The following is a 14,663-nucleotide window of genomic DNA, read 5'->3' on the forward strand; positions in this document are numbered from 1 at the left end:
GTGCTGTACGGTGGGAGAGGGCTGCTTTAGGGAAAAAAACCAATCACTTTTAGGAGATACGTAGCTTAAGGTTAGTTATAATATTGACAAGTCTAACATTAATTATTTTACTAATTATCATCCATCACCACAATTTGTAAGGAATTTTGTAATAAATATCGAACATTTACTCTTTTTTCTTTTTTTGTTGTTTTTTTGTTACGATGCTTGTGCAGTGCGGAACTTTTTATTATTATTTATTCTTGTCTCAATGTCGGTTTAGAAGTTTTAAAATATAATTAAATGAATAAATTATTTATTCCTACCAGCTTAATCAGATCCAAATAAGGGTTCTGATTGACGATCACCTCTGGGCCTACTAACATGCCCCTAATCCTTTCAGAAGCGATAAGCCTTAAGAATTTTCCATATACGCTTGTTCATCAAGGTATCCAATTGACATATGTGCCGGTTAAAGTTAACTACAAAAACGAGAACGTACTATGGGGATTGTTGCTGATTTGGTAACTCAACTAAAGGTCTCATAGCAGTCACTTCCACTTTCTGATCAAACGCCTTGGCAGCTAATTGGGCTTTGTATTTATCCACACTTCCACCAAGTTTTTCTTCAACTTTAGATACCCATTTATTTCTCATCACATTATGATTGCTAGGTTGTGGACAGAAAGTCCAAGTCTGATTATTCATTAAAGCACTGTATTCACTGCTCATTGCAGCACACCACTCTGGTTTAGCAGCGGCTTGTCGAAAAGTTAATGGTTCAAGAGGAAGATGAATCATATGAAAAGCTTGGATAGGATATCGAGTGGAGTTATAGAGTTTAAAGAATGGGAAGGCTTTGGGTTAACAAAAAAGAAAAAGAAAATAGTGAGATTCATAATCATTTATAAAGCACAATCTTACTTAGTACTTTACATTTATTTATATTCTCCACCCAATATTAGTTTTTAACAATAAAAGCTATTACAAAATCAACAATGCTTTATTACTGAACATAGCATCCGACATTAACGATCCATATGAAACTCTAATTTGGTGACCTGTCAAATATCAGCATATTACTAAATTTTTAATAGTGATGAACTGATTAGTGACGTAGAAGACACGTCACAAATCATATGTCACTAAAATTTAATGATGTGTCAAACCTCTTAACACGTCACTAAATACTCGTCAGGGAAAAAAAAAATTTGTAGTGCCCTAAGCCTGTGGTTCATTTTGTATCGTAGATGATACTTCGTTTATGGTTAAAGACGGAGATGATACATCCGTCCAACTTCCGTCTAAAAATTGAGGGTGGCTGAATCACCCCCAAATAACAAAATAGAGGTGGGCGAAACCACCCCAAGAGCCTTGGGGGTGGCTCGGCTACCCCCGTTTGGCCTGACAAAGGCCAAACCCTAAACGTTTTTTTTTTTTTTTTTTTTGTTTTGGTTGGCCGAACCACCTTAATTAATCGGGCATAGGCTAAACGGGGGGTTTAAAATTAATTTTGTAATAAGTTTTATTATTTTTAGTTTTTAGTTTTTATTTAAGTATAGGACACGTGTCACTTTCTTAAAGGTATTGATGTGGATCGGACTTCCGTCAATTTTTGGACGGAAGTTGGATGAAAGTACCATCTTCGTTTTTAACCATAAACGAGATACCATTTACGATACGAAATAAATCACAGAGAGCAAAAAATATAAAATATTTTAACTCTTAAATTTATTATTAAATTTGTATAACTTAAGATGGTTCCATAAATTTAATAATAAATTTAAAAATAAAATGTTAAAAAAGTATTAAAAAGAAAAAAAGAAGAAAAAAAAAGAGGAATAAGTGCAAATATCATATCTCAGTCAACCAAGTTAGTCAAGCAAACTTGAATGCTTGTCTGTCTGTCCGTCCGTCCGTCATTAAGATTTAAGACCAAGTTAGCTAGTCAAGCAACCATGCATGGAAGAAGAAAGCCCTATGAATTTGAATCGGTCAAAAAATCTATCCCTAAAAACACTTCAGGTCGTTGCCGGAAAAAAACTGGCAGGAATTAATAGTTTTGGAAAGAGAAATGCCCGAGGGATTACCGGCCAACATTATTATTAAATCATAATTCAATAATGATATATTACATATTTAATAATAAGTAGTCATGCATGCAGCCTACCACTTGGTCCACTTTGAGTCCTTCAAGTGAACACCTTTTGTTCTTAAATGTGGGGTACTCCCGGTGTGTTTATTAGAGGGTGATTTGGTGAAGTTTGTTTACGTTATCGTGAAATTAACTCTCAATCATATGGATCACACAATGATTTGAGAGATTGCCCTCGATTTGTAAGGCAATAAAAATTTACATATGTACCAATTTAAGTGCTTGCAATTTAAAAAAATTGCAAAATCAACATTATGGGATTTGAGGTTGTGACAAATAATGTTTAAGGGGTTGGAGTGAGCAAGTCACAATTTGACCAAGTTTTGAACATTGAACTAATCAAATGATAGAGGCATGCAAATATCTATGACCAAGTTTTGAACGTTGAAATGATCAAAATCACAAGGCCAACACATTACCATGTTCTATTTGACGAGGTTGGCCTTTCTACAAATGATCCTTAGGAACTTGTGCATTCACTTCCTTCTACATACCAGACAAGCATAACTGCGGTTTATGTATATAGTATTAATATATTGGAAATTGTTATATTTTTTAAAGTATATATTTTATATGTGTAGTACACAACCCTACCCCTACATATATATACTATATATAGCATTAAACTAGGGTTAGTGCTTTAATAATTAACAGTTTATATATAGTACACAAATGTAAACCCTAGTCATACCGCATACATGCATATATATGCATGCTATATAAATACTAAACTACGATTAGGGTTCAAACCATAGAATATACCAAAATATGTACGTAGTATTAATTAAAAGTTGTATTTATTTTTTAAATGGTTTATTTCATATGTAAAGTACACATCATTTGGTAACTAACTTCTCGTAAAAAAAATAGACATTGAGAGGTATATCATTATGGATATTTTTAATACGTCAAATATATTATTTAAATAAGTATGCATCAATATATAAATGTATTATATATTTAATATATTAGTGATGTGCCGCATGCAATAGGTCGGTCGCCAAAAACGCCATGTGTTGGATTATTTTCTCCCATTTGAAAAAAAAATATATATATTGTAATTTTTTTAAAATTACAACAGTTAGCTAAATGGCATTCGGACACTTGGCCCCATTCGGGCACATGGCTGAATGCGGCCACGTGGGATGCAGGTAGGGTTGGCAATTTTTGACACGACCCGCGAACCCGACACGAACACGACACGGGAAAATAGGGTTAGAGTTTACTGTAATCGGGTTCGGGTCATAATCAGGTCAACCCGATTATGACCTGATTATAATCGTGTCTGGCGGGTCAACCCGCGGGTTGACCCGCCAGACACGAATGTGACCCGGTTAAGTTAAAAAAAAAAAAAAAAAAAAAAACTAAGTCTAATGGTAAGTTGTCTAACACGCCTAACCCGACTAACCTGAAAGCCAAAAGTTCGAAAAGTGAGAAAATTGAATATGAGAATATCTCATATCTGATATTCTGAATCTCTGATTTCTGGAGTGAGAAAGCCAGAAAGGGTCGAAACTCGAAAGTTCGAAACGGTGGAACTGGAACCCTAGCCTAGTAGCCCGTCTCCCGCCGGCCTGCACTCCGCCCGCCCGCCCACTGGCCACCGCACTCCGCACCCCCGACCGGCGCGACTGCCAACCATCCGGCCTTTTCCCCCTGTTAGGTATGGCCGTATGGGTGTTGGTTTGGTTTCGCTTAATTTATCCTGTGGATCTGATTTGTTCTTGTTCTCTTTAATAATGGGTTAAAAGTGGATTGACATAGGCTTGAGAAAGCTCTGAAATGAAAAAAAAAAGAATGATGCGTTGTAATCTTATAATGTGTATGGGTTGGATATAGATTTCCATCTATGATCTATTTGTTTAGAGCTTTGAACTATTCCAGAAAGATACAAATTATTTAGCGAAAAGATTTAAGCTTTTCTCGTTGAATCTTCAGCTAGCTGCTATGTCGAATCCTCATGGAATTTTTCGTTAATCGGTCTTTGATGCTTTTTGTTGATCTGTTGTAGAACTGTTGGTTTTGCTTGGTGTTAGTCTCTAGGCCTCTCTCTGTTTCAGATTTTAGTTGTTTTTCCTGGGCCTCCTGGCTATTAGCTGTGTCTATATTCTTTCCTACAAAATTTCGGGTCGTGTCGGGTAAACGGGTGACACGTTTATTAGTCGTGTTTGTCGGGTCGTGTTCGGGTCGCGTGTCACAACCCAATTAATAATCGGGTCGGGTTCATGTCGGACCCGTTTATGTAATCGGGTCAGTTGGGTCGACACAAACCCGACCCGTGAACCCGAATTGCCAACCCTAGATGTAGGCACGTGGCCACGTGGTGAAATGCAACAATTTTTGTAATGGGACTTCTATCAATTTTTGGACGAAAGTTAAACAAAAATATCATCTTCATTTTTAACTATAAACGAAATATCATTTACGATACGAAATTATTCACGGTGAGCAAAATAAATAAAATGTTTTAACTCTTAAATTTATTATTAAATTTGTATAACTTAAGATGGTCCCATAAATTTAAAAATAAAATGTAAAAAAAAGTATAACAAAAAAAAAGTGCAAATATCATATCTCAGTCAACTAAGTTAGTCAAGCAAACTTGAATGCTTGTCCGTCCGTCCTTATACATCATTAAGAGTCTAAGACCAAGTTAGCTAGTCAAGGAACCATGCATGGAAGAAAGCTCCATGAATTTGAATCGGTCAAAAAATCTATCCCTAAAAACACTTCAGGTCGTTGCCTGAAAAAAACTGGCATGAATTAATAGTTTGGGAAGAAGAAATGCTCGAGGGATAACCGGCCAAGATTATTATTAAATCATAATTCAATAATGATATATTATAGATTTAATAATAATTTTAAAAAGTCAAATTAATTTTTAAGATCAATCATTTCAAATTAATTAGTCACTTAGGAATTAAATTCATTTGGTCATGTTTTATCAAATAAAACAATCCAAATAAATAAATACATAACCGAAACTCAAATTAAATAGTCAATTTAATTACATCACCTAAACGAGAGACTTCAAAAAAAAAAATACAATTAGTTTCAATAGGTTTGTGATAATATCACACGATACTATTAATTACAATTGATTTGATCACTAAACAAACGTGATTGCACTTTAATATGTATTTTCGATTTAATATGTAGTTTTTTTTTTACTAAAAATAAGATGTCATGTCAGCATAGAAGGACTCCAAAAAAAAAAATACTAGAAGAACATCTAGCATTTCTTAATTTATATAATATATAAAATTTGTGCTCCCCATATAGTGTCTTAAAAGATTAAGAGAAACCTTCAATCAGGATTTGTTGTAAAATCCTTCGACACAGATCTAAATGTTCTAAAATCAACTTCTTCCGTCCATGCATGGTCCCTGGCGTATCTTTTAGGTTTTGGAAAAAATAAGTTTTGTTGACCATAGTCAAAAGGCCCCAATTGCATCTCTGATCAGTGATCACCACCCGTGTCCTCTTCATATATATCTGCACCTCATTGATGAAACAAACATGGAATGGAAAAGATCGACGGGAGAGATCGATCGATTAACTGATGAACGAACCCTGCCCAAAAATGACTTCTTTCAAATTTCTTATATTCCTTTCGTCTCTCTTCGTGATTTCGTTGCTTAGCCTTGCCAGTGGCAATGAAGCAGCACTCACTTCCAACTTATACTTATGCTCAGGGCCAGACGCAACCTTCACCGCCAACAGCACCTACCAATCCAATCTCGACCTCGTCCTCTCTTCTCTTTCCTCTAAAGCCACTCCGGTCACTGGGTTCTCCAACGCCTCCGCTGGCGAGGTCTCCGGGCTCTTTTTGTGCCGTGGCGACGTCAACACCCCAGTCTGTCAAGACTGCGTTGCCTACGCAGCCAAAGAGATACTAGGACGCTGCCCCCTTCAGAAAGGGGCTATAATATGGTACGACGAGTGCTTGTTACGTTACTCCAACTTCTCCATCTTCTCCACCATTAACTACGGGCCCGGGCAAACCCAGCCGAACAAGCAGTCTATCCAAGAGGCAGAGAGAGACAGCTTCATCGGGTTGGTGGACAGCACATTGGATTCGTTGGCGACCCTTGCGTCGAATTCTGTGACAGGAAAGAAGTTTGCGACGAAGGAAGTGGAATTCAACAGTTCACTGGCCGCGCCACAGAAGCTGTACAGCCTCGTGCAGTGCACGCCGGACCTGAGTGTGTCCGATTGCTATAAATGTCTCCGAGTCGCCATAGTAGATCAATCTTCGTGCTGTGATGGAAGACAAGGCGGAAGGGTCCTGCTACCAAGTTGTAATATTAGATATGAAGTGTACCCATTTTACAACGTCACAGCTGCTTCGCCTGCATTTCCTCCTCCTCCTCCTCCTCTTCCTCCAGGTATGAAAAGAGATTGTGATCCACTCCATTATCTGTCTAGGTTACTAGTAAATGGTAGGTGATGGGAAAGAATTTCATTAACAAGTAATCACGTATTTGCCCAAATAAATTTTAAGTTATTTAGTAATTTAATTTTATCCCAACAGATCGATGAATCTCATTTTAAAAAAAAAAAAAAATTATTTTTATTTTTTTATTTTATGTTATTTATCTAAATTATTGGCAATTAGAACAAGTAAATTATGATTGATTATTATCCATAAAAAATCTCTAATTCTCAATTTTTATTTTTCCAAGTCTGCGAGTTTTGAAAATATTCTCAATTTTTGTTTTTCTAATATTAATAATTCTATTTATCACTCCTCATTCAGAATATGTGGCATGATTCTCTAATAAAAAACCAATTTTCAAAAAAATCAGATGTACGTATAACATTCCTCCAATTTAATTAATTAATATACCTTACTATCTATCATTTGAGATTATTAATGTTCTCTTCTGTCAACTCAAAAATGACATGCAAGTATCTTGTACACTTTTTTATTTTTTTATTTTTATTTTGTTTTTTTATTCAATGGATCAAAGGGGAAATTACAAAAGTATCTTGTACACTTACCCTCAATGGGGATATTTTGAGGATAATTTGAGGATCCTGTACATTTACACTTCCAAAGTATAAATTGTACGTCGCTCTTCAAGCCAATTTACAAACCACAAACCACAGCTCTTAAGCTCTTGCCCCGGTATTCTCAATGGACTATCTTGTTAATCTGTAGCATGCCAATGATGCATATTGTTGTATGCAGGAGGAAGCAAAATGTCGTCGCTGAAAATTGTCGCCATTGTTATCCCAATTGCTGTGATCTCTGTGGTTCTTTTCTTCATTGCCTATTCCTTCCTTCGGAGGAGACCAAAGAAGAAACACTACACTTCATCCGAAGAAAATGGTGAAGAAAAAAAAATAAATTTCTTTGATCACGAAATAATTAATTTTATTTTATTTTTTTAAAAAAAAGTCTTTGTGGTGTCATAAATTTGCGATTCAAATCTTTTCATTTTAAGAATGCTTGTATTTACTGTTTGGATGTTTAGTTGGAATTGAAATTACAACCATAGAGTCCTTGCAATTTGATTTGGATATAATTGAAGCCGCCACGGACAAGTTCTCAGATGATAACAAGATTGGTGAAGGAGGATTTGGCGCGGTTTATAAGGTAGAGTTATTTAACAAGCTAATTTTTTAAAATGTAAAAATTAAGAATTAATTTGATGGGATTACATTAAAATAGTATTATAAATACGTGAAATATTTAATTAAAATGGAATGTGAATTATAGAGACATGATTCGAACTCATAATCTTCTCTCTGATATCATATGTTTAGCACTTATCCCAAAAGCTAAAATTGATAGGAAGAAAATTAATTTAATCATTTAATTTATATTCTAACACGTATAGGGTATCTTTTCTAATGGACAACAAATCGCTGTGAAGAGGCTATCTGGAAGACATGGGCAAGGTGCAGCAGAATTCAAGAATGAGGTTGTATTGATAGCCAAGCTTAATCACAGAAATTTAGTGAAGCTACTAGGATTTTGCGATGAAGGAAAAGAAAAGTTACTTGTCTATGAATACGTGCCCAACAAAAGCCTCGATTACTTTCTATTCGGTTTGGCCAATCTGAACTTATGTCCACTTCTTTTCTTTTTTTACCATTCATTTTATGTCTAAATGAATGCATGATAGCCGTTGAAGAATACATGATATTAATGACTTGCAAATCCTTCAATAATTCATTTACCATGAACTTTTCACAAACTGAATCATAGCTAAGGAGCTGAAGCTCTATGAAATAATGAGAGACTAAAGTTTTTTTTTGGGAAAAGTACACATAACCCCTTCAAACTACCACCTCATTGTCAATGTCCCCCCTAAACTACCAATTGTGTCAATGTCCCCCTCTAAACTACCAAAAACTGTCAATGTCCCCCTAATGACAAAAATACCCTTCATAAAATTATTAAAATAAAATAAAACTAAAAAAATATAAAATAAAAAAATTTATACCAAAAAAAAATTAAAACTGGTTTTTCTTTTTCTTTTTTATTCGTTTGTTTTTTTTTTAAAAAAAAATTGTTTTTATAAGTTTCAGTTATTTTTTTGTTTGGTTTTTTTTTTAAAAAAAAAAAAAAATCATTCTTTTTCATTTTTTTAATTTAATAAAAAACTGGTTTTTCCTTTTTCTTTTTCGTATTGTTTTTATATTTTTCAGTTATTTTTTCGTTTATTATTTTTTTTTATAAAAAAAAAAAAAAAAAAAACTTTCTTTTTCGTATTTTATTAAATTTTTTTTAATTTTTTTTTAAAAAAAATTAATTTTTTAGTTTTTTTTTTTGAATTTATAAAGACATTTTTGTCTTATTCAAAAAATTTTAAGGTTATTTTTGTCTTTTTGTTGGTCTTAGGGGGGATATTGACATTTTTTGGTAGTTTGAGGGGGGCAATTGACACAATTGGTAGTTTGGGGGGGTACATTGACAATTGGGTGGTAGTTTGAGGGGGATATGTGTACTTTTCCCTTTTTTTTTTTTTTTTTAAGTACTTTTCATTAAGGGATCTGAACTTATATTTCCTTAATCTGTTGAATTTCGATCCTTTAATTCTAACTTGTAATTTTGACAAAATAATAGATCTTGTCAACCGAAGACAATTAAATTGGTCAATACGCTACAAGATCATTGGAGGAATAGCTCGTGGGATTCTTTATCTTCATGAAGATTCTCGAATTAGAATTATCCATCGTGATCTCAAAGTTAGCAATATTTTGTTAGATGACAGTATGAATCCAAAGATTTCAGATTTTGGCTTGGCAAGGATATTTGTAGTGGATCAAACTCAAGGAAATACAAGTAAAATTGTTGGAACAAAGTAAGTTTTTATGTTTATTTCATCTTTGCATAATCTAAATCAACAAACTCTATTATCTTTTTGTTGGGGAGAAAAACATTTAGGGAGTCCAACAAGAGAAAGTTAACATACATACTAAGACACCACTTCTAACCCAAAAGCCTAAGCTTATGGGCTTAGGTACATTTAAGTATATTAAGTACTATTTTTCTTTATATTTTCTTAATGTGGGACAGGACAATCACAAGTGCACTCACAACATTTTTGAATGTGAGAAATACGAAAAAGGAAAATGTATGGTTGTTGTAGTCCACAAAAACACATTAATATACATGTTTAGACATCACTCCAACCCAAAAGCTTATTCTAATAAGTTTGGCTCCACTTATGTATATTAATTACTAATAATACTCTATTTATTTTTAATCAATGTGGGATTCAACACTTACTCGGATACTCACAATACAATATCCTAGGAGATCAATTAGCTTGAGATAAACTAAATCATACTAATATGATACTAAGAACAATCTTGGATAATTTTTGTCTCATTTTTTTACTTCAACTGTTGTTTTGATGGGGGTATTGGTTTGTAGTGGTTACATGCCTCCAGAATATATTATACATGGCCGATACTCCGTAAAATCAGATGTTTTTAGCTTCGGAGTTTTAATGTTAGAGATTATAAGTGGGAAGAAGAACAGCTCTTTTTATCAATCAGAACTTGCTGAGGACCTGCTGAGTTATGTGAGTATGGATCGTATAATTTCAATTTTTGTGTTGCTTTTATGAAAATAAAATAAAATAATATATGTTGCTTATTTTGAATGAACGAATGCAGGCTTGGAAACAATGGAGGAGTGGTACACCCTTGGAATTGTTGGATCCCACAGTGAGACATTCTTGTTCGAGAAATGAGGTCGTTAGGTGCATCCAAATGGGCTTATTGTGCGTTCAGGAAGATCCAGCAAACCGACCAACAATGGCGACAATAGTTCTCCTGCTTAACAGTCACTCTGTTACGCTGCCATTACCAAAGCAGCCAGCATTTTTACATCCAAGTGGAGCAAAGCCGAACAAGCCAGTGGACCTGCAGTCTGATCAATCTATAAGCCCATCAGTTAATGAAGCATCATTTACTGAAATATACCCTCGATAGTTTGCTGTTCTTTGAAATCAGTATATGTTAGTAAGTTGTGGAACTCTTTAACATATTTTTCCTTATATGTAATTTGTATTATGAATATATGGATACAGAGTATGAATTGTGGAGTGTAACGAACATATGAAGTGATTGAGATGGAAATGTATGGAATTGAATGAATGAAAGATATAAATAATAAGGCTATTCGAGGTGCTTGGCCTCGAAGGAACATGCCTACGGCCACAAGAATGGAGTTTGAAAAGAAAAGCTTATTTTAAGACCGTTACGTGAATGATTTCAGAAACATAACCATTTTAGCGTGGGTTTGAAGAGGTGGAAAAAATCTCTCCGTACGCACATGGTAGTAGATAGAGACTTTTAGAGTATCATGAATGCAAAATTACTACCTTTTAATTAGACCATCCCAAAAGTCAGAGTCATCGTTCCGTTTCCCACATCCTACGCCAAAGCCTTTTGAGTTCGCAACTACTTCTCATTAATGTTTCGGTACCTACCAGCTGATATTTACTTTATATTATTGCTACAACGAACCAACCAATGAACTATCATAGTTTTTTTTTTTTTTTTTGAAAGAGAATTTCATGCATTCATTAATCACAATGACACAGGATAATTGTTAATGCAGGACAAAGCAAGTCATCTCTAGTTACTATCATTGCCATTGTTGTACCAATTGCTAGTTCTGTCGTGCTTTTCTCCGTTGGCTGTTTCTTCCTGCGTAGAAGAACAAATTAAAGAAGACTTACAATAACATTATATACTAGCAGAAAATGGTAAACAAAAAAGAAAAGCTTTAGTTGATCATCACTAAACATTCGGCTATAATAATTTTCTGAATTATCAGAATTCAATATATTTACTGTTTTTATGTGTAGTTGGGGTTGAAATTACATGTGTAGAGTACCTGCAATTTGACTTGGGTACAATTGAAGCTGCCACGATGATAACAAGATTAGAAATGGAGGATTTGGTACGGTTTACAAGGTAGAATATATATAGTTAGCAACGAAATTTATTTATATTTATATATATATGTGTGTGTGTGTGTGTGTTTTCATTGAATGTTCTATATATATAACCTTGTTTCAAATATATTCTCAGAGAATCCTTTACAATGGACAAGAAATAGCATGAAGAGGCTATCCAAAAGCTCCAGGCAGGTTGCAGAAGAATTTAAGAATGTGGTTATGCTGGTTGCAAAGCTTCAACAAAGAAATCTAGTAAGGCTCTTAAGATTTTGCTTGGAAGGAGACGAAAAGGCTCTTAAGTTTATGAATATGTGCCCAACAGCAGCCTTGATTACTTTTTATTCGGTTTGGCCAATCTAAACTTATATCTACTTCTTTATTAATTTTTTATTTTGGGTCCATTTGAGACTTATTTATTTCCAAGTTGAATATTTAATTTTGACAAATACAGACACAAAAAGGCAAAGACAACTGGATTGGTTAACCCGTTACAAGATTATAAGAGGGATTGCTCGAGGCCTTCTTTATCTTCACGAAGATTCTCGGCTTGGAATTATACATTGCGATCTTAAAGCTAGCAATGTCTTATTAGATGGCAATATGAATCCAAAGATTTCAGATTTTGGCATGACAAAGATATTTGTAATGGATCAAACCCAAGGAAACACAAGTAGAATCGTGGGAACATAGTAAATTTTTTATTACCATAACTGTATTTTCATAGTTTAAATCAACAAATTCATTTCTTTTCTAGCTAGTAGCTTAATTCTGAGAATTGATGATAAGAAAAAGTTCAACCTTGATAATTTGAGAGTTCTGTTTGAGCTGAAATTATTAGGAGATAAATTGGCCTATGAGCTTCCAAAATGTTACTTCTTCTTGGTTTTTTTTTTTTTTTTTTTTTAATTTATTTTTTTTTAATATAAAATTATTACAATGGTGGTTTTCGTTTGTAGTGGTTACATGTCTCCAGAGTATGCAATGCATGGACGATTCTCTGTGAAGTCTGATGTTTTTAGCTTTGGTGTCCTACTTCTAGAGATTATCAGTGGTAAAATGAACAATTGTTTCTACCAATCAAAACATGATGAGGACCTCTTAAGCTTTGTGAGTATGGATCAGATTATTTCAATTTTGCTTTACTTTGTGAAAGCCAATGTAATCGCCTCCTAGTGCTGAAGAGAAAAAAAATACTAATAATCAATCACTACTGAAAAAGTGGAAAAGATAAAGGATTCTGAATATTGTTAAATGAATTATTGAAGATATGGAAAACAGTGGAAGAATGGAACCCCCTTGAAACTGTTGGATCCAACATTGAGAGATTCATTTTCAAAAAATGAAGTAATTAGATGCATCCATATTGGGTTATTGTGTGTTCAGGAGGATCCAGCCAGCCGACCAACAATGGCAACAGTTGTTCTCGTGCTCGACAGTCACTCTGTTAGCCTACAGTTGCCGCAGCAGCCGGCATTTTTGTTTCGGAGAAGAGCAAAGAGGAACATGAAAACAAAGGAAGCAGCGCATGATGATTCTACTACCCAATCAATTCCATATTCGGTGGATGACGCATCGATCACTCAAATACACCCTCGATAGTGTGAGGAAGCGAGGTGTAGTCTGTCTTAGTTATCTGCTACCTAGAATCTAAACTTTAGTCGAACACAGGGCCGGCTGGAGCCTTAGGTGGATTAGGCGACCGCCTAAGGCCCCCAATTTAATAAGGCCCCTAATTTAAAAATATTAATAGAGATTTATTTTTAAAAATAAAAAATAAAAATTGAGGCCTTAAATATGAGCAATACACTTAAATAAGGCCACAAATCTTGGTAAAAATAAAATTAAAAAAGGCAATAATATAATGCAAGGCCCAATTTAATAAGGCCCCAATTAATGAAGATTTATTTTAAGAAAAAAAGTGCTTACAAAAAGACGAATCATCAAAGCATTGTTTTCGGTAATGCCCTCAGTCAATGCCTTAAAATATGCTACGTAGGAGCCTTCTCCCGTCAAAAAACTGCAGGTTAAAAAAATAATAATAAATTCAGGCCTTAATTAATTACCAACGATTTGTGAGATATGAAAAGTCTAAATTAAAGGCCTTTACTTTTTTGTACGTCTAATTACCAATGACTTGTGACTTATGAGATATGGAAGTCTCTACATTAAAGGCCTTCAATTTCTTTGAACGTTGACGTTCAAAATAGAATTAATGAGATATGAAAGCTTCTCGTCTAATTACCAACGACTTGTGACTTATGAGATATGGAAAGTCTCTGCATTAAAGGCCTTCAATTTCTTTGAAGTTGACGTTCAAAATAAAATTAATGAGATATGAAAGCCTCTCGTCTAATTACCAACGACTTGTGACTTATGAGATATAGAAAGTCTCTGCATTAAAGGCCTTCAATTTCTTTGAACGTTGACGTTCAAAATAGAATTAATGAGATATGAAAGCTTCTCGTCTAATTACCAACGACTTGTGACTTATGAGATATGGAAAGTCTCTGCATTAAAGGCCTTCAATTTCTTTGAACGTTGACGTTCAAAATAGAATTAATGAGATATGAAAGCTTCTCGTCTAATTACCAACGACTTGTGACTTATGAGATATGGAAAGTCTCTGCATTAAAGGCCTTCAATTTCTTTGAACGTTGACGTTCAAAATAGAATTAATGAGATATGAAAGCTTCTAAATTGAAGGTCTTAATTACTCACATTAAAAATTGAAGGCTTTATGTTCAATGTTCAAAAAATTGAAGGTGTTAAGTCCAACGTTCAAGAATCAAAATAAAATGAAAAATTAAAAATTAAAAATTAAATGCTAAGAAGATGAAAAGTCTCTAAGTTTCCATTTTAAATCCTATTCTTTAGAAGTTTTTATTTTTTATCTCAATTTCCCTATTCAAGTCTTATTTGAATTTGAATTTCTCTCTTCTCAATTTTCATTCTTTCCCAATAGCTTATCATTCAAGTCCTTAAAATCATTCCATATCTGATTAGTGATTAAAAAAAAAATTAATCACCAAAACTCAATTAATCAATTGCATTAATTTTTTTTATTCGGTTTTAGGAAACATTCTAACACTAATTTGCCTTTC

The 14,663-nt window shown here is 33.9% G+C and overlaps 1 protein-coding gene across 1 annotated transcript; it reads left to right on the forward strand.

The window, feature by feature from the left end:
- The first annotated feature begins 5,578 nt into the window (after positions 1-5,578).
- Positions 5,579-10,715, forward strand: LOC133867964 (cysteine-rich receptor-like protein kinase 10). The gene is made up of 7 exons (XM_062304750.1): positions 5,579-6,522; positions 7,329-7,469; positions 7,615-7,736; positions 7,981-8,191; positions 9,213-9,450; positions 10,026-10,176; positions 10,271-10,715. Exons 1-7 carry the CDS (start codon positions 5,697-5,699, stop codon positions 10,586-10,588), a joined length of 2,007 nt encoding a protein of 668 aa, XP_062160734.1. The 5' UTR covers positions 5,579-5,696; the 3' UTR covers positions 10,589-10,715.
- The last annotated feature ends 3,948 nt before the right edge of the window (positions 10,716-14,663 follow it).

The sequence above is a fragment of the Alnus glutinosa genome, chromosome 5 (assembly GCF_958979055.1).
Source record: "Alnus glutinosa chromosome 5, dhAlnGlut1.1, whole genome shotgun sequence".
NCBI lineage: Eukaryota > Viridiplantae > Streptophyta > Magnoliopsida > Fagales > Betulaceae > Alnus > Alnus glutinosa.

Coding starts and splice junctions, on each gene's coding strand:
- LOC133867964 (XM_062304750.1), top strand. CDS start 5,697: ATGAACGAACCCTGCCCAAAAATGACTTCTTTCAAATTTCTTATATTC. Junction 7,737..7,980: donor GATTTGGCGCGGTTTATAAG/GTAGAGTTATTT, acceptor TAACACGTATAG/GGTATCTTTTCTAATGGACA. Junction 8,192..9,212: donor CCTCGATTACTTTCTATTCG/GTTTGGCCAATC, acceptor ACAAAATAATAG/ATCTTGTCAACCGAAGACAA.